General features: G+C 42.8%; 1 protein-coding gene across 4 annotated transcripts in view; it reads right to left on the reverse strand.

The window, feature by feature from the left end:
* lama5 (laminin, alpha 5) overlaps positions 1-21,041 on the reverse strand; it is a 50,682-nt gene that overhangs the window by 19,674 nt on the left and 9,967 nt on the right. For all 4 annotated transcript variants that reach the window (XM_053848754.1, XM_053848753.1, XM_053848755.1 and 1 more), the window contains 6 exons: positions 20,324-20,476; positions 8,810-8,927; positions 7,215-7,333; positions 6,886-7,056; positions 6,178-6,275; positions 2,127-2,242 (listed from right to left, as the gene is read on the reverse strand). In XM_053848754.1, coding sequence (XP_053704729.1) covers positions 2,127-2,242; positions 6,178-6,275; positions 6,886-7,056; positions 7,215-7,333; positions 8,810-8,927; positions 20,324-20,476 — 775 coding nt within the window. The remainder of the gene's footprint in view (positions 1-2,126; positions 2,243-6,177; positions 6,276-6,885; positions 7,057-7,214; positions 7,334-8,809; positions 8,928-20,323; positions 20,477-21,041) is intronic.

Consider the following 21,041-nt stretch of genomic DNA (forward strand, 5'->3'; position numbering starts at 1 on the left):
CTATGAAGGGAAATACTTTTCACAGAAGTGGCAAATGGGTCATCCGTCACAGAGGCATTCAATAATTATTAAAATACGAATTTAAAATAATATAATTAAAACATTATTGTTATTATTAACGTGATTTTATTTATTTAACATAATTGGATAAATAACAAACCGTCAAAAAACAAATTTATATGTAAAGAGTATTGATTGAGAAAAAATGTGAGAAAAAAAAAGAGAAAAAATTAACGTGTCATACGTAATTTTGAATAAAATTTTATGAAACTATGAATTAAATTTCAAATAAAAAAATAGGGGAAGAAAAGGAAAACAAAGCAGGGATAGTGTAGTTAGTATGTGCACAGATATAATTAAAGATATCAACACATGAAAATGCATATCAGAATGAGCTTGCCTTAATTTCACAACACAATTTCACTCTGATCACACCCCTTATGTAAACCCCTCAATGTATATACTTTATATTCAACACAACATCTAATAATTAAATGAAATCATTGGAAATTCTTCTAGAAAAACCTTTCAAATAGTTGTTAAAGTGGCAGAAACCTGAATATGAGTGAAATCAGCAGGAAGAGAAGCTTTAAACACAAAAGAAAAGTTGCATATTAACCTGGACTTTCAACTCAAAACACCTTTCTGAAGTCATCTTTTTCAACATGACAGGGAGCGCGACCTCACACATGAATCAGGAGGGTCTCTGTGAAGTCGCTTCTATCATGTTTCTTCTGACAGCAGCTCATTTAGCCAAGATCAAAGACTCCAAGGGTCATGCACGAACAAACCGTCCAAAACTAAGAGAAGCCATCATTAATACAACCACATCTAATTAACATACACCAGAGGGAAGCGCTGCAATCCGGAGCTTGATCTTAAATTACACACAAGTGGCAAGTTTTATGAGGCATAAAAGGGTCTCCACTCCGACAAGGACTTGAATGATTTATGGTTACACTGGAAAACTTCAATAGGTGTCAAAGAACGTTCGTACAGAATATATTTCAGGCTCCACAAGGTTGGTGCTGCAGCATCTGGTTCCTTTCTGGTTCATTTCAAATGAAAATAATCCCCTGGTCTTTAATAACTTCCCTTTCAGAAGCTAGAGAAGCCTCAAATGCTTCTCTTAAAAAAGAGGGCTTTGAAAGCAGATGTCCGAACGTCTGAAATAAATCGAGGCAGGAAGAATATAAATGGAAAACATTTGGGAAAGCATTACATATATTGAAGTAAATATGTATGGAGGATGTTGGGAGAAGTGTTTGGTGACCGTCGAGCTGAGTTAGTGCCGTAAATGATACTTTCACATGCTCCAACAGGCACAAAGAGTGCAGAAGTACGACGCAAACAAGCACAAATCCCTGATCAAACTCTTCTCTTCACACAGAATCAGTGAAACTCAGAGAGTTCTTATCGCTCCACTCAGCACCTGAAAGGTGGCGGCGGAATAAACCAGTGCTCCTTATCCCTTCAGAATGATTGTTGAAGTGTTCAAACATGACCTGAAGGCCCATTTGTCTTTCTTTAAATAACCAGAAAAAAGACTATTTAAGAAGAGCAGGTCAGATGATAAGACTCTTGACTTGTGAAAGCTGATGTGACAAGAAAGCCAGTCGGAAATCACATGCTGTCAGGAGAGACTTCGGGAGGCAGCGAAGGCAGCACAACAAAAAAAATGCCCTTAAATGGTCATGCACTGAACGGTTTTCTGACTGTACTGTCGGACTTTCAAGCTCAATTAACAGAGGAACTTCATGTTGTTGACATTCTGAATGATGGCACAATGTGTAAGTCTTATTGAATTAAATTTAAGGGAAATGAAGGCTTTCATGGTGGGTCACCCTCTAACCCTATCACGGCGACAGCGCTATCTCGAGCGCGACACAGTGCAACAGTCTCGATAAGCGTGTCTCAATTTGAGCCACAAGCCTCACAAGCCTTCTGCCCATCCAGTGGGAGGCATTTCTGTGTGTCACCAACAAAGTGATAAGACGACTCTCAAGGTCCCTGCGAGGGAAAACCCCAAATATTGACACAGTTTCATGTTGTGTTCCAGGAACACATGATGGAAAACACATTCTTCTGTGAGGATCAGTGATGAAAACAGCTGTGCGTGTACTCACGTTCACACTCGTTTGCACTGTAGGTCGTGGCTGGCTTCCATGGCAATTGGTTGAATCCGGGACAACACTGGTCACACGACACGCCGCAGGTGTTGTGCTGACAGTCACATTGTAACCTGTTTGCAACAAAACAAAATAAACTCAACAGGTTGACTCTACATTGTTATGGTTACTTGGCATGGCATGGTAGAGACTTGTGGACCCGTGAGTTCAAATCCCTGCTGTGGACGTCGTCTTAAATGCTTTCTACTTTGCTGTACGTATTTTTAATATGCCTCGGCAACATACAAACACTTTCCAATAAACATCCTGTAAGTTAAAAGGGAAACTGCAAAAAAGACAGTTTTGCAATGGATTCACTTTTAATGATTAGATTTTGGCGATATAAATTCCTTCATTGTTAATGAGCATTTATGTATTCAGAAAAGTAAGCCATCTTATCAGTCACAAATGCCTCAAACATTCGGTTTCGTCTGACGCCATTTACCACATGCTTTGGTCAAAACATGAATTGAACTTTACTCCTAAGTTCATCTACCGCAGACAGAAAGACGAACCACAACAGAGAGTTCACTTTTATTCATCCCTGACAAAAACCGACAAGGCTTCCTCGCTGCACGCAATCCGATTAGTCTATGAAGCTGCTTCCTGTGGTGACTGTGGCCAAAACACTGCAGGGAAGAACTTGGGGAAGAAAAACCTTCATCGATGTTTGAAGTGTGACGACCTGGCTCTTGGTATTAGGCGCATCAGCTGTGTGAATTACAGTCAAAGACCCAATTGCTGTTGTGTCCATGCCAGAGCCGTGTGCGTTTTTAAGTGGCTCACTATATGACAGACTTGACGCCGGAACTGAGCGTTTGTACACCGCACACAGGCTTCAATACCAACAAAGTGACGTCAATAATTGAAGTGAATGCAATGCAGTGAAGTCCAGCACGGCAGCTAGTAACTTGTGTTGGCACTTTGTCAGAACATTTGGAACTGCCTTGACATTGGTGTCTTGTTCCGTGTTGTGCTCTGTCCCGCGCTGATAACACATCTGTGTATTGAGTTTCAACAAGCTGATTGCATTCGCAGCTTTCACCTTCACTATCAAAACCAGCCAGGCCAGCCTTCTCACGTGTCTGAATCCCCAGAGCCCCGGCTAACTCCGCTGATCCCCATTCTAGTTTTTGTTTTCCTGCCTGGTAATCTAATTTAAGGAAATGACTTTCAATGGAGGCTTTCCGTTCAAATTCAACACTTCCTCGTTCAACTTCTGGGCTCAGCGCACAAAATGTTTGTTGTGGTCAGGTTACACTCTGAGTACATCGTTTATTTGAATGTGAAATGAAAAAAAAATCATGGCATCTGTTGTTTGTTAGATGGGAAAGTTTCTCTCTGAATAAAACTCACCCACCGTAACATCCCCACAAAGGAATTTGAGTTTCAGTCTGCTTCATGTAGACAGACACCAGATCCAATTCAATTTAAGATACTCAATCCCATGGGGGGTTTTGCAAAAAATGCTGAGATCTAACCTCTTGGTCTTCTTGTATCTGCAGGTGGTTTCAGTATGTCTGGACTTGAAGTGGAGTGTTTGTGAACACTCAAAAAACTCACTCATTTTTTAATGTAATTTGATCAAATGTATTCGGTAGAAATGGTATTCTATTCAGCCATTCACTCAATATTTATTTACTTATTTTTGACTGAAAATGATCCAGCATCAACAACATCAGTTACTAAAACACATTTCTGTAGGAAAATAATATTTATTTGGTGAAATGTTTCGACATCTCAGTTTATAATATTGTGAAATTCCTCAATTCATTAGCTTGTAATATATAAAAAATATTTTCCCATCAGTAGCTTCTAGAAGTTGGTTTGGGGAAAACTTAACTGGCGACAATTTCAGCGATACACTTGCCACCTGGCCAAAGGACACACATTTGGTTTCACTTTGCCACATCACCTTTAGTTCAGGATCTGCACCCACGGGGGTGAGAGAACATCTGGGCAAGGCGTTATCGCTGCTTATGGGGTTGTGTTTCTGTGTGCATTTCATCAAGGTGAGTTTGAGTCCAGCAATAAAGAAGGTCATGCTTTCATACGTCGTTGTTAAGCAGTTGTCTGTAAACAGGATTAGAGCGCAATTATCTCGGGGATAACTTGGTCATAAGCCGAGGAAGAAAACCATTAACTCTTGGAGCAAAGCTTGGAAAACATAACCATGAAATGAAAATGAAAATGGATTAAATAAACTTAATATCACGGCCGTGATCGCAATAAATGCATCACTATGGATGAGATTCTATCGTGCACTGCATCAGTATGAAGTCTGAACTGACATTTTCAGGTGTATGTTTGACTGATGTGAACACGAAAGGAGGAATGACCTCATCAGGTTTTGTAGATTCACTGTCTGGTTTGTATCAGCGAGGAGGAATGTGGAGTAGCGAGCATCTGTTTGAAAGAAACGCTCTCGCCGACAATGGACTTTGTCTCACATACACGCATCCTGCAGCTGGGAATGGGACGCAAGAAATATGCGAGTGTATAATCTCCGAACTGGTCGTCTGACTTGTGTTACCTCAGTGCACCTCTGGTGCAGTTCCAGGCATTTATGCAACAATGACCGCCAGTTCTTGAGTGTGTGTGTGTGTGTGTGTGTGTGTGTGTGTGTGTGCCTCTGCCACAGCAATGCGGACACAGACCCATCACTCACTACTCACAACAATATAAAAGCATAGACAATATAACAACAGATTTTGAAGAGTATGCAGCACTAAATTTGGAAATGACGACACATTCTCTATTTATTTCCATGTCATGGCGCGAGCTACATGGAAAACCCTGCCATCAACACCTCACATCACTCCTTCCACTTTTCACACATCTCTCAGGTGCAGCAACATGGAAAAAGAAACGTCACCCCTGAATGTTTCTGAGGTAGCAGATGCCTGCGACAAGTCTGTACGAGTGTCAATGAATCCATTGTTTAATACACTGGTGGGAGGGATGCAAGATAATAGAAGGGCACTCACTGGGTGGCTGACTGAATGCGATCCCACGTATATGTTGAACTAAACATAAATGTTTATGAGCCTCTGGGAGACACGGTGGAATCAACAGATGACAGATGACTGTAAAATCCAGCAGGAAACTGCACACACTACCTACCCACATACTCACTGAATGCATACATGCATACACACACCGACGAAACACACTGTAGTCGACTGCTGTATCATTAAATTAATCACACACCGTCCACTTCCCCGCTGCACTGTACTTATCCGCACATCCTCACCAAATGAAGCAAAGCATGTTCCATCTTGCTGATGCGTCTCCACAATAAAAAGAGAGGAAGTTTATCTGGATCCAAGTAGTAATCAGTCTCGCGCCTCACCGTGGGACATTTCTCTTTCTGAATAAAGGTGAGCTCAACACAGCAATCTCGCCGCTCACCAGAGAATTACAACAAGCCAGAGCCAGTAGTCAGAACTGCTGGCCTTGAATGAAGGGCTGAACTACTCGAAGCTTTCACACAGACGCCTCTTTAAACACTCACATCATTTTCAAATTCCTCGACTGAGAGTCATGACTTATGACTGGAAAATTGACCCTTGACACATGGTTTTATTGAAATTAATGCCAGATTCTTCGTGTCACGAGCGGCTGTATATTTACACATCCATATAACTGGCTTTAATTGACAGCTCTACACTGCCTCTTCAAGCAGGATCATGTGTGTGGCCACAAACCTCCACTATTATCATCCCAGGAATGCTGCAGTAATGAGACTCTGATGAGAATTGGCACCAAAAGAAACTCTAAACTACGCAAATTAAATGCCTGCAAGTCGACTCATCTGTCTTTCAGGGAGATCAGACACATATTGAAGTGCAGGATTGTCTGACGAGAATCATCTTTTATGACCCTCTGCTCCCTTCAACCAAATGAAACTATAAATGACAGCAAGTGAGTGGAAAGTCTTATCTATTGAATGAGCCTGTTATCTTGTGATATACATATATATGGAGGACTGCAAATGTTTGGGGCTTACTTGTAAGGATCGCTCGGGTCTTTGGCGTTGCAGGCTTCGGCATGACCGTTACACACACAGCGGCCTCCAATACTGATGTCTTTGATACTGTAGTAGTACTGCAAAGATAGAACAAACATGAACATTTGTGCAAGCGACTTCAAATCCCAACTATAAAAATGTTTATTGAAACACTCAGAACTTGTTGAGACTGGGATTACATAACAGCGATTTGATTTTGGTGATGTTCCTTTCATTGGTTTGGGGTTAAAAATCCCCCATTGGTTTTCAATGAGGCTAAAAACAGCAGACACCAGACATTTTGACGAATTAAAACACAGCGTACAATTGAATCACTGTCATGAAGCAACTTTCATATTGATCAAATGTGGAAGTACCAATGTTTTGAAGCTCATAAATACTCAGCAGAGCGGCCTCTTCTTCACGTCTGTATCGTGGGCGTTATAGGCCCTCTGTCGTGCTATTGACACCTGCTGTCCGTTTGAGCTCATTACACTCAATAATTTACAAAAACATTGAAAAAAGAAACGGGTAACTGATTTCTCTTCCCACTTGAAACCTTATTTCACAACATGCAAGGCAGCAACTCATTGAAGAGGTCTGAAGATGAAGAATTATTTTGAATTTAGATGAGAAAAAGAGAGGTGATCACGATGCCAAAACTGTCATTGACATCAAGTAAGAATCAAAGATGATGCACTGGCGTACCCTCCGAGTGACAGTGGGATCACGAAGTGCCTTTCCCATCAGGTGACCCAGCAGGGTGTTGGTTCTCAAAAAGCGCAGTCGAATGTTAGTTGCCTTTGTGAATTCCCTCAACACAGGCGAATAGGAGAAGTTCATCGCTCCAGGTCGGCCGTTCACCAAAGACACCACAATCTAAGGAAATCAAAAGTTCCGTTACACAGGAATAAGAATTGATCCAGAAAAACAAACTTGTTACACATAAAATAGAACAGTGGAAACCACAAACATTTATTATTTTGGACTGGGGTGAAGGAAATGAAGCTGGAATTACTCTGTATTAACTCACTCACCTCTCCATTTTCCAGCGGCACGATGCGTGAATACTCAGTGGTGCAGACTATGTCGTCATCACTGTTGATTCTTTCGATGGTCCTCTGGCCGAATCGCTCAATGCAGTCTCTCTTGGAAGCTTTGCACACACACACACGGAAGAAAGAGGCAGCGAAAGGGGGAGAGAAAAACTTCTCATCAGCGAGAATCTCGTATTTGAAATGTGCGAACATCTTGTCACGCTTGACTTGAGCAGCGTAAACTATCTCCTGGCATTTTAATGACGCGTCTCTGCATGATAATTAAAGAGGTGGTCCGGCTCAGACCTTTTTAAATACAGCCCGGCTGGAGCTTCACAACATCTGGAACATCGCCATCATTAGCCTCAACTGACTCCACACATCTGCAGAACTTTCTTAAATTCCAACCTCGCACCCCGGACCAGTAAATTCAATGGTGAGAAAAGTGAAGGCAGGTACAAGCAGGATGCTCAAGAACAGTACTGATAAAAGAAAGACATATTCACTGTGAGCTGCAGACTAAATTCCTGTATCAGTGCTTTTATCAACGATCGACAGCATGACGTGACCTGTTCAGCTATGATGAGAGAATGGTACAGAAATTTCAACTGTCTATGTTTGCCAACGCATGAGGGGACATTCCTGCGGTGCTCGGTCCATGATTTATCCTCAACGTGGAAGAGAAAGTGGAAGCAATAAACTTTACTTTGTCAACGGCTCATGCTCGCAGAAGCCTGAATTTTAGGATTCACTTTGGAAACGGCCTGAGAAGACAGTGTCATTTGGTTCCCCATACAAGACATGCTTCCAGCTCCGTAGGTTTCAAACAGCATGAGACAATGATAAAACAAATTGTGAAACGTGGCTTCAACGACACTTTGAGCTGAACCTGTCCATTTTTCACAAGCATATAGACTCAGCAACCAAAACGTGTTTTTACTTGCCCCATCTTTTTCCACTTGAAAACAGGTTGACATCACTTTTATGCACTGGGAACGTGGATGTGTAATGCCAATTTAAAATAAAAACCAACATCACAAAACTGAGAATAGATAAGTGACTTGGAACATGAGTGACATACTTGCTTTAACTATGTCAATGTTTTCACAGCGGGATGAGAGCATGGAGTTAAATGTCTGCTGACATCATCTGATAAATAGCAGGTTGAATGCATGCTGTCAATCATGTACTAGCATGAAAAAAAACATGAAGAAAAGGTTCTTGAAAGCTTTGGAGACCTCGATTAAAGCAATGTAAAGAAAGCGGACCCTCCACTGTTTCTCAGGTGAACATCAAGCAGCAACCTGTAGTGTAAAATGCCTGGAATTCCCCAACAGCTCATCCAAACTGACAGCTGCTGGGACCAATCAGCTGGCCGCCCTGTGACGCAACGCCCCCCCCAAACACCGGCGGATGTTTAGCAGCCCCCTCAGGCTGGCTTTTTCACCGGAGATTAGTGAGAAGTGAGTCTAACCCAGGGGGAGGTTAGGAAAGCATGAAGTGATGCTGATGGAATCTGTCTCGCTCATCTCACCATCTGGACTTGTGTCACATACAGGAGTATTGCTACAGAATATAGAGGTATTTCTACTCACAAGCGAAGTACTGCCAGGGCTGGTAGCTTTGGCCAAAATCAACAGATCTCTCCAGAACCCAGAGGTCTGGACGTGGAGAGTTGGCAAACTTGATCAGCACGTACGCCACGTGGAAGAGCTGCAAAGACATCGGAGAAAAAAAGGTTTGGATGAATAAAAATGACTCGCTGATTTGAGCTATTAAAACCATCAAATTCATGGATGACGACATTAATGCATTTAATGAAGAAGTGACGGCAACTCAATTTACCCCATTTATGCCAGAGAAAAATTGCTTTGACTGGAAGACAGTAAAACCTCTGGGGATTCGTCACCTCTCTCATTGCACCTTGTTTGATCTCTGATGTCTTGTTACATCATGTTACATCTCCTGTCTGTAATACACTCCAGATGTTCCCTTCGCTCCTCTGCTCTTTGCTCTCCAGCATTCATTTCCTGACAGACTGCAACGCAGGTTAGATGACCAGGACAATTCTCCCGGGGGTGGTTAGCCACTTGGTTCACTTGTCGAAATAGGACATTGCTTCATTGAGAGAAAACACGCCTGACACAGAAATAATGCTGAGAAAAGGTGTTGCACCTTGCAATAGGGAACCCTTAAAAAAATCCATCAGATTTTAGCTCCGTGAGTGAGATGACTTGCAGCCTGATTTTTGACCGCATCACTTAAGAAGAAACATGTGAAGGCATGTGATCAAAATGAGTAAGGACACCAGGGTTTACACAAACCATGAGTGAGGAAGAAGAACAGATCCACAAGTTTAAATAGGCTGGGAAAGAGGAGACAGAAAGGACAGCAACTTTACTTTCACTTTCTGTAACTGAGTCACAAAGTGCAAAAGAAGAAAAAAGACATCCACCGAATGCCAAACTAATCCAGAGATATAAGTCAGTCTTCTTCACCTACTGCTCTTGTACCACGAGACACCCTGGATGGATCAGGACTGTGGGATCTAAATGCTGCGACTGACCCGCCCTCTTCTGTGCACACAGCATGACAGCAAGTGCTATTAACATCTGTTGATAAGTTATCTTGAATCTAGTTATCTTGAAAGACCTTCAACAAGATTTACAAATGATTTGGCCCAAACTATTCTTTTTTTACTTCTGAGCGGTCGCTTTAGAAGAGTTCTCCTCACAGCGACACATGTTCAAGCATGCACTCCTGCACACCCATGTATACAAACACGTACGCTTTGATCATCCATCATGGAGGTGACGCCTCAGATCTCCAGACTTCCTCCTTTGACACTCGGCTCTGGCTCGGCGATGACAAGGCACAAACACATCCACTAACTTACTCAAAATAACTATCACTCCATCACTCTGAAGGGCAGAGCTTTCAGAGCTGACAGATGAGAAGAAAAGAGGACGGAGGAGGAGAGGAATACTTCATCATGTGTATGAAACTTTTCAATGTCAGATAAAGCTTGGGTGCAACACCATGACGGAAAGAAAAAAAATCTGACAGATTTTATTACATTTCAAGACAATTTATTGGAATAAATGTCTTGCAGGAAGCAGCCGACATTCTGCTTCGCTTTTCAAGAAAAGCTCAAGCAGACTATGAAAGTAGAACTGGGCTACATATAAGGTCCATGGCACACACAGTCACACAAAGGGCTGGCGTCTCTGACACTCATTTTGCCCCTCACACTCGCACCACCAAAGAATTTATGGATTAGTAGCAGCTTTAGAGGTCAGTCTCCATAAATCTACTACAGACCCATCAATCAGTCCACTATTGCTGTGGAACTGAACAGCCAGAACCGGGTCAAACTCAGGTGAAGGATAAGGAGAAGTGGAAATGCAACCACAGGTGACCCACAACCAGAAAACGAAAAGCTACATCCATTATTGCGGTTCAAACACTGATGAAGGTTCAGAAATACCAACCACATATAGGCAACAATCTATGTGCAAAGAATGCAGGTGTGTGTGTGTGTGTGTGTGTGTGTGTGTGTGTGTGTGTGTGTGTGTGTGTGTGTGTGTGTGTGTGTGTGTGTGTGTGTGTGTGTGTGTGTGTGTGTGTGTGTGTGTGTGTGTGTGTGTGTGTGTGTGTGTGTGTTTGTGTGTCTGGCTCCTGGCTGGTTTAATAATTGTACACATTCCTTGGTGGCACCACATTCCCAGTGCCTCAGGTAACCATGGAGATAAGAGGGGACAACAAAGGGACAGCGAAAGGATGGAGGAGGGAAACCTGAACGCAGGGGAGCAGGTCACCTATTTGAATTAAGGGCACTTTAAAGACTAGAGAAACATAAGACAACAATAAATAGATGTCAAGCTAGGAATTGCCATTTCAAGGAGGTAGCTTTAATGCTTTAAAAAGTGTGAGGGTTAAGTGGCTTTTGCATGAAAAATGTTATCAATGAAATGGTTTTGCTGATGGGTAAATGTCAAACGCAGAGAGTGAAACCAAAAATTTGGGGAAAAGATCTGAGGGACGCACAGCAGATGAACATTTGAGTCCAAAACCTCCTGCAGAGAAGACACAGCCTGCTGAGCTGCTGCCACTCTTCTAATGATAGAAGTGCCAACATGACGTGATTGAGTGGGAGATTACTTGCCGTTATCTGGACAACTGCCTGGTTTCCTTGCTGAACTAATGAGCCCTATCAAAGTGATGAATTGATGCAGCTGGTGAGCGAAGACCAGACTCTACCAATCTGGGCCATATGAAGAGATTATTGGAACAGCTCCTATATAAAGACATCGTGTCCTGAGCATGTTTTCATTACTGCTGCATCACATGGGGGAATCAAAGGGGAAAAAAGATTGATAGAGAAAATGATTTAAAATGGCCACTACATACTGTAAATGTTTCACATCATCATCCTTATTTACACTCAAGTTAGAACTAGTTATACGGAGTAAGAATAGTACAATGAATTTATTCGGCTTCCACTAAATCATCCTTTTATGAGATTGCTGTCTGGCAATGATTGTGACACATCAGGTGGTGCCAGACAGAAGACAGCTGGATGCACACAGAAATACACGGTTCTGATCCTGACATCAAATTTCAAAATAACGCCAGCTTGAGTCTGTATGTACCAGTGTCTCAGGAACCAGGGCCATTCCATGCATTCCAAGTTACAGCACGTGTCTTCCTTGAACCTTTGTACCAGTCCTAATCCCACTTGGACGTGTATTAATTTCTTCTTTCGTCATCCTTCTCCACTCTTTGTTCCATTCATGTTTTCGAGGGGAAAAAAAAATCCCTTTCACTTCTGTGATGAATCGATCTGGCTCTTTCATGGCTTGCCAAAAACCCACGTCAGTTTATTGCTCCACAGCAGAGATAACCCTCTATCACATTGGCTCTTAAATCCTGCAAACTTTACAGAACACAATACAAAATGACAGGGAGAAGAGATGAGAAGGGAAGGAACACAGATCTGTCATGTCTGCTCCAGCTGGCGCGTCATCTCTCCAGGGGTTCTGAAATGCATGTCTGCATTTCCTTTGAAATTCCTGAAGAGCACCGACAGACGCAATTCAAATGGAGGAATCTGAAAGGAATACTCTCACTCGTATCATGTTCCGGCAAATAGATGTGTGCTTCACCGTTTACCACTTGCCGAATAACAACTCCATAAGAAGCGAGCCGGGTTTGACTTCACCTGACAGCTGATTTATCCGCCTGACTGAGGACTTGACACGGTGTGAAGCCGTGTTCTCAGTCTGCTGGCGAGGGTAAACAAAAGCAGTTTGGGGTTCACTATGCACAAAACAAAGGCGCTTGTATGAAGGGTTGTCTGAACACGCCTGGTGTGTTTATGGCTCGGGTGAAGGCAGTGTAAAAAGCCAGCCATTGTGCTGGTCTTTTACTGAGCCTGTTCGAGGCGGAGAAATTGCCGTTATTACGCCTTTTACATAAAAGGCTGAACGTGGGAACAGCATGGTCCAGTGTTGTCCCAACAGTGACGGCAGCCAAAATCAAATTTTGTGTAAAATTTAATAGCAGGACGGCTGGACAGCGACACCCTCCATTCACAGGATATAATGTTACACTTGCCAGTTTGAGGAATCTTAAAACACAAGGCATTTTTCATGTGAAGCAATGCGGCATGGAGATGTAATATTCCCATAATAACCTGCAGAACCAGTCAAGATGGAAGAGCAACACAGTGGTTTTTCTTCTCAAATTCATGATAAAAAAAAAGTCAAAATCCAGGTCATTACCTTTACTTAAGAGATGAGGAGCGTTTTTGTAAGAACGGTGAACTGACTAGTGTAAAACCGCTGAGGTTGGTGAGGAAATCTGACATGAAACCCCAAGGAAACCAAACTAGCATTCCGGCAGGTTAGCTATCTCTCCAGCTTTTTATGTCTTCAGCCCCAGGCCATAGTGGTTCTCTGGAGGGGTTTGGCTGCCCTGGGGAGGGTGAGGGTGTGAACGACCCACATACAAAACTCGTTTTGTCGTTTTGGGAGTGACCACACTCCAAACTGACCTGTAAGTGTTGGGCTAATAGGGTTAAAGCCCAAGGTAATAATAATTTACTCTCCTCTGCAAACCAGGGAAAGGTAGATCAAAACATGAGCAAAAATACCACCACTAGTCCTGCCTTTGTTTAAAATGAAACCAATAATGGAAAACATCTGGGCTGTCCTCGCTATCCATATTTGAATCCCACAGTTCTCCAGCTGGTGTTTCACTGCCCACAGGCTACAGATATCCAGAAACATCCAGAGCATCTCCTCATCAAGTGCCGGCCTGTACACGCTCAGCCAGTGTTTCTACAACACTCCAGAAATGTAAAGATTACAGGCCGTCTGTCTTCATCTTTCCAGCCTCTCGCTGAGCTGCGGCACATACCTATATGTTCCAACAGTTCTGACATGTCACGGCAAGACAGAAAAGTGGGGTTAAGCCGTGGTGATAAGCTGCGTTCCAGGGATGTCACCAAGTCGGAAATATTTACTTCCTACAAAAGGAATGCGGTGACTTTGTTAGGAAATCTCTGAGCTGATGTCACATGCCACTGGCAACTTAAGCTGCAGGACTTTGTGCAAGTCTTCAGCGAAACAACGACTGGGATGGAACAATATCAGGACACTTGATGATGGAATTAATTGTGATCCAAAATGAACCATACATTTTAAATAACTGCCACTGATGGACATTTTGTTTGTGATGGTAGGTGAGCTTGCCATCATCATATTACCCTGCAAACATTGGGTGAAGAGTCCACCAACTCCTATTAATGTGAGAGATGCATGTCAAACCAAAGGCCCGGGGGCCACATCTGACCGGCAAGTTACTTTATGAGGCCTGCAGGATGGGTGGTTCCAAATGAAAGAGAACACTGACTAGCACTGACTATTTTGATAGCCCACTAGCTTAACAATTGACAGCATGATCAAGCATACTCAAGGTATACAAGACAACAGTCCAAATTTGATTGTTTTTATGTTGATCGACACACTGTGGCAGCACAGGTGGGTGGCTTAGTGTTGGCGCTGACCTCCTTTGCGACCTTTCCAAGAATAGAAGCAGCAACGCTACTCCAAGTCTCAAGCAAATGCTAAGTTCCTATTACAGAGCCGCACCAGACAACTGCCTAAACGAAACCCACAGCGACAAAATACCACTGATGCTGAATCAATGTCAAGGGAAGAGGAGAACCTGCACACAACACTGTATCTACCTTGGAACTTGAACATGAGTGTGTGCCACAACTCGAGCAGTAAAATCATTGACTTGAAGGTATCAGGGAAGAAAACCAGAGAACAAGCAGCGAAAGATTAAACTATCTGTGAGAGTCCTTGGTCAGAGAAGGGAAAGAGATAAAGGGTGTCGTCATGGAAAGGCCGACCTCGCTGTCTTCTCAGCCTTCTTATCAGACGAAGTCAGGAAAAAGGCCGAGACAGCAAAGGGGAAAAGATAAAGAGGGATGTCTAGAGGTGCGGGAGGAGCTGACGCTGGAGAGCTGGAAAGGAAGGTAGGAAAGATAAATTTGAGGACTGGGCTGCTACTGCTGAAAGTGTTGGCTCCTTGTTATCCTGACAAACCTGGTTCCACCACTTCAATGCCTTCCTTGGGGTTTAGGAGAGAAGTGGGTTGTTTCAGGATAAGCAACAGCTCTGTGTAAATCATCATCACCATTACTATGCAGAAGAAATAAAGCACAAAAAATAATTCCAGATGGAGCTAAAACAGGCATCATAAAAAGATAAATATCTCCTGTTCCCCATCCTCTCATGAGAGGACTCATTCAAAAAACTCTCTACACTGAAATGTCAAGTGTCTGACATGTTACAGCCTGAAATGCTTCCAGCAGAAGGAGAGCAGTTCCACTTGGAACTTCAAGTATCCCAACTGTGGCAACACTCGGAAGCCAGAGGAAAGAGAAAATTAATGAAGGAGACAGGCCAAGAAAGGGAGGACAGGCAGAAGGAAGGGAGGCTTCCCTTGCCATGACCTTGACTTTCTGCACGTTCCACTTGTGCAACTCCTTTCATTTGTTGGAATCTTTCTCTGCAGCAGACAGCGAGGGCAAATTAATAAACAGGGAGGGATGGGTGATGGGAAGCAGTGTGATAAGAACAAAGAGGGATAGATAAGCTCAAGCAATGAAAAATGTTTTCAGTGGCAAAAAAAATGACAGAAATCAGTCAGAGATGGACATTTCAGAGCAATATAAAGCATGACTTAGCGCAGGCACATAATGTTGGAAGCAGTGAAGCCAGAGATGCGCCCTGCTATTTGAAAAATCCCCAGCATGTGTTACAGTTAAAGACTTCATTTGAATGTTGGCTTGAGTCTGGCCAGCTGTTGGGTTTAATAGAAGCTGTCACAGTTGCACAGCTTGTTTGCCTCCTTCAGCCATAAACACCTCTCTCAGCCTGCCTGTCACAGCAAATATCTAAATGTATCAGTGGCCGCTTAGATGAGGAGAACAAGCCGGCAGTTGGCCGAAAGATTAAACTCTTCTGACGACTAACGGTGTCTCTTTAATGCGTCAAATCCCCCGGTTTTTAAAGAGAGGTATGTGAACCAGAACGAGCATAGACTCCCTCCCTTTCAATGGTTATCGCCATAGTTTCCCAGTGTAATTGGGCTTTAAATGCAGACTTTGCCCCCGTGGAGCCCTTCAGTCGGTCACAGTCGCTGAACTCTGACTAAGCTTCTAAAAAGACCCTGTTCATTTCCTCACAGAGGTGAACAAAAGCCAATTCACGTTCATTAAACTCATAGAAGAGAAGAAGGAATATGAGCACACAACCAACATGAACAGAATTGTTTACAGCATCCAATCTGGGAAGAGTATTTATTGATAACTTGGGTACAAGGTATCAATATATACACTGCTTTATATTATGCCGTGGCGTTTGTTACAAAGACAAATTTAAAGTTGCAACTCTGACAGGTTGTGACAAACAATATTTATGGCTGCGCACCATAAGTTGTGGGCTCAGATGGTTGGATACCCCAGAGTCTTATGAATCGAGTGACTTTAAAATCTTCGATTTCTTCTCTTTGTGTGGATTGTCTCATCCACACACCCAGTTGTGACACCACTATGTACACAGACACCATTCAAGTCACAGATTTATGACGATGGGAAAACGTGATTGCTTCACTCATCTTCCTCCTGATTCATCTCTCAATCCACTCCTTTATTTGCTGAGGAGGGGGACATTCCTGAATCTGCACGACTTAAAGGTCACTTTCGGGCGGCAACCAAAAAGCTGTGCGCTAAGGTCAACATGCCGGCGCTCCCTGCATTTAGTAACGCGTAGAATTCCATTTAAATCATCAAAATCAACCTGCAATTTATGACAAAACAGGGATATAGAAAAGTGAAAACATGAACTGAAGAAGCTGGTTGAGATATGCTTTTAACAAATGAATGACTGAAACTAAATTTGGTAATGAATAAGCACATTTCCTAGCATCAGTAGATGTGAACTCACTGACCTTTTGAAAGCAGGCGCTAGGGAAAAGCAGGGAAACTCAAACACTGGGTTGACCTGGTTTAAACCAATATTTGCTCTCACATTACCACAATCAAACCTCTTTCTTTGTCTCTGAACTTTTGTGTCTCCTTCCAGGTTTCTGTTCTTCCTGGCCCCTTTCTTAAAATGATTGTCAGGGGCTCAGCCTATCTGTCTCCATTCATGAAAATATTGGAAAGTTAAATACGAGGAATGATAACAGACTCGGGGTAGATTTCAAGCCTGAATTCATTCCAGGCACACGGCAGCATATACGCTATTATGAGAAATTAAATTATGAGTTGAGTGGCACCGACTGAAATAGAAGACAGGTTAAGTCTTATTTGACATTAAATGAACTCTGGAAACATGGCAGACCCGCATTAGCATCATTCTATTCTTGGGTCCGGAGAGCAAGAAGTAAACAGTTTCAAGCCATTGGTTTCTCTGAGGACAGTGCTGGCACAGAAAGTCCATTATACTCCCTTTAATTGTATCATTCAACTGCACACTGATCTACTCGAGTTACCATTGAACATTGTTTTCTACACAAATCAGTTTGCTGGTTAATTTCTAAAACTACTCACACCCAGTTTCCCCTCCATACTTGCTAACTGCTGCCTGTTTGCATTGACCACATACTCAAATTGGCATGATGGTGGATCAAGGACAACTGTAAAAACTAGCAGGTTGAGAATGTCAAGCGAAACAGTGCAGCCAGTGATTTAAGTTTTTCCTCTTTTTCACAGCTGCCCATCAATCTCTGCAACACCTTTGGCCTGCCCTGGACTTATCTCTCCTGCGGTAGGAGGTCAGGGAGAAGCTCGAGCAGACTGATGGGAGTACGTAAGGGTGACAGAAAGCTGGAGGAAGAGGCTGACAGATAAGACATGAGGAGATGGATGGGTTGAAAACGGATGGTAAAGACATAGAGGAGCTGAAGACATGACCAGGGAGCTCCAGTAGTGAGGGGCAGTTTGCAGAGATTGAAGCCATGTTTGAATAAGCAGTGAGATAAAGCCATAAATGGAAGTGGTTGGTTGCTGTGGCATAGCAATTATACAGATTTGATTGACAGAAAATCTATGTCTGCTTGACCTCCTCCTTACTTCAAAAATGCATCTAACCCTATAAGCTAAACTTTAAATGTTGGCTCTTATATAGAGGTCACAATAACAAGATCCAGTATGCATCTCCTCTGAGCTTCAGAATCTCTCCTATTAAGGTCATTCTCTTCTGTTTCCTCAAGCTCCTTTTCCAACTCTCTTTGAATGACAGACAAACATTGAGTTTCTTTGGTTCCAGATGAGAACAACGCAGGGTGATAAGCCAAAATTGGTGATGGAGAGTGAATGACTGATCCAAAAAAGCCAAATCTATTATACAGTAGGACTGAAAGATGAAGTTCGGTAAGTTAAACTGAACAAACTTCAGTGTTAAAAGAGCTCAAGTTTGACTGACTCATACGTTCAAAGATCACTGTGTAATTTTTTTTCAGCACCTGGCTTGTATTAAATGCAACAAAAAAACCTAACTTATGGGCACTAACTTAAGAAAATAAGAGATTTTCCAAAATAAAATCTCACCGATGCCATAACACCCCTGACTCTGGCATGTCCGTGGCACTGCACAGGTGACGCTAACATTCTAACCACATCAATGGCAGGAAGCTCAGCAGGAAGCATGCAAACAGGAGCAGTTGGCACCAAACACACTGTTGCGCTGGGCGAACAATGCAACTACCTCAGCAGCACATATCTGACTAACAGGGACATCTGCCAAACGACCAGGAAACCAAAGCCACTTGAGAGAGAGTGTGTGTTTCTTTGATAACCGACCTCCGCTATTGAATGAGGACCATCTTTGTTTTGCCATGTTTGATTGAATTGAGATTGTTCGAGGCACTGGGAGCTGTTTAACGTGTCAGTCAAACGCTTCCGTTCTCCAGCCATTGACGTAGAGCTGCTATAATGGGTTGTTGTTTTTGTCCGTACCATCTGATTTATAGATACAATTATTAGATTATTTTAAGAATATTCATTTGGGCACCGTTACGGAAATACAGACATCCTTTTTTATAACTAATTTTACTTGTTCTATTCTAAAACAAAATCCACCATGAAGTTGAAAAAATCTGTTTGTTCTTCACAACATTATAAAGGACAGTTCAGGTTCTATAGTTTCAAAGGGTGCCTCTCTCTACGCTACACAGCGACACAGACAGAAACACCGATAGGCAGCTTGTAACGGCAAACTCTTGACTGAAGTTCATTGGAAAAAAGGATGCATATTTAGCTTCTTTCAGCCAGCCAGAACTGACTTGAAGCCATGTCACCCTTCTCAACCTCAAATGACCCGAGCTGTTAATTAGCACAGCAATTAGCCAGATAACAGCGAAGCCTTTTGAAAGGTACAGTGGGAAAGAGGTGGAAGCACTTGCTCCACACACAGCCATGGCTGGAGGGTGAAAGAAAACATGGGGGGTAATCTAAAAAGCCCTCCCCTTCACAGGTTGAGACAGGTTAACTAACATTCCGATCTTTCCATCCTTTTTTTCCCACTCAGACAGAGGACAGAATTTTGTGTGGGGGTCACTTTGTAGAAGCAGATCCCGCTCTCCTGTCTTAACTGGCATTTTATCTGTCCTGGTGGACGACCTGGGAATATTTAACAGTGGTAAACCTTTACCATCTACTACTCCTTGACTGAGGTTTTAGCATTAACTAAACCGCCACAGGTCAGCTTTACAAGACGACCTTTGCGAAGTGTATCTTATTCTTACCTTTGGACACAACAAATTTATGAAGGACAAATCTCTCTCTCCCGCTGACCTTCCATCTCTTGAGTGTAAAAAGATTTTCTCTGAATCTGTGTTTGCACAATAGACCACAACTATTTTTTAAATTGGAAAACATGCAAAATATTTAAAATATTATTGGCTTTACAGAGGAAAGGCAGGTGGAACGTCCACATTTTCAACAACAACAAAAAGAATTAAAATGCAGGATGGAACTGCAGCAAATCCCTCAGAATCATGTTGCCGCGTTGAGTAACATTTCTTTACATTTTACCAGCTTTACCAGAGATTGCATGATTCTTCTTTTACCGCCACTAGGTAAACAAGCTGATTAAAAGCCTTCACAAGCAGCTCCCACACTAACAGTGACAGTCACAGCTCTCTGCCTCTCTATTGAGCGAGGGGCATGAGAGGGAGGAACGACGGTCGTGAGTAAACATAAAAGACAGAACGAGGGAAAAGGCTGTCACGGCAGACAACACAGAAGTGGGAAACACAAGTCCACACACTCGCGCACGCGCGCGCACACACCCTTGAATGAATGTCTCTCTCCTGATGAGTAAGAAAGGCACTCGAGCAGGAGAGCTTGGCACAAAAGCACAGCATTGAAAGACTGACATTTAAATACACTTCACTTGAAGCACAGGAAGTAACAGAGTGGATTGTTTTGAAATAATGCTTAATGTGAAAATGGCTGCCTTAAATTTCATAACTTTTATTACATTGTGTAAGGAGAGAACACATAGGTGTTTCAGTGCACAAACTCTTACCTGCCCGAGATCCAGCGTCACGTTAACCTCGTTGTACTCAGTGCTGCGTGAGAGAGGTGGGCTCTGCCACCATCTCTCTGTTCCATCGATGGCGTTGGTGATTGGATGGGCGCGATCACTGTCCCCCTGACTGCAGATGTCACAGTACTGGCCCTGAGGAGACAGAGGCATGAGAAAAGGTCTCAGGTTTAGGGAGAACATGAGAGACCGCTCAACAATATTACCTGCGCTGAAATAGTCAAATACACCTTCTAACAGTGAATATATTTTCAATCTCACAGCTTACTTCCAGCAAACACAATTTACAGCAGCAACGCTTAAATCAAGTGAATACTTGAACACTTATTCCCTCCCTTTTCCACTGATGAAAGCCGCTAATTACATTTGGATGATTACATATTTCATCAACCCTGATATTTTTAGTTCACGTCCATCAACGCAGCAGCTGGCTTCACTGCAGAACACGCCGACGAGAGGCTCACCTGCAGCGGTGGAAACTGTCAAAACCAGTCAGCAACTGAAGTTTATCATTTTCCTCCAAATAACGAAATGACGCTCGTGTGTAAAGCCACGTGTCAGTTACAATGAGCGGGTCCTATCTTGACACCAACAAGTCAAAGTCACAGTCAAAAAGAAGAAAAAACAAATCACCCCGAAGGCCCCAAGTTGAGCTTCTTTGAACAGAAATGTGACCCCACCCAGCTACTATGACCCTTTC

This window comes from Synchiropus splendidus, chromosome 18 (genome assembly GCF_027744825.2).
Source record: "Synchiropus splendidus isolate RoL2022-P1 chromosome 18, RoL_Sspl_1.0, whole genome shotgun sequence".
Lineage (NCBI taxonomy): Eukaryota > Metazoa > Chordata > Actinopteri > Syngnathiformes > Callionymidae > Synchiropus > Synchiropus splendidus.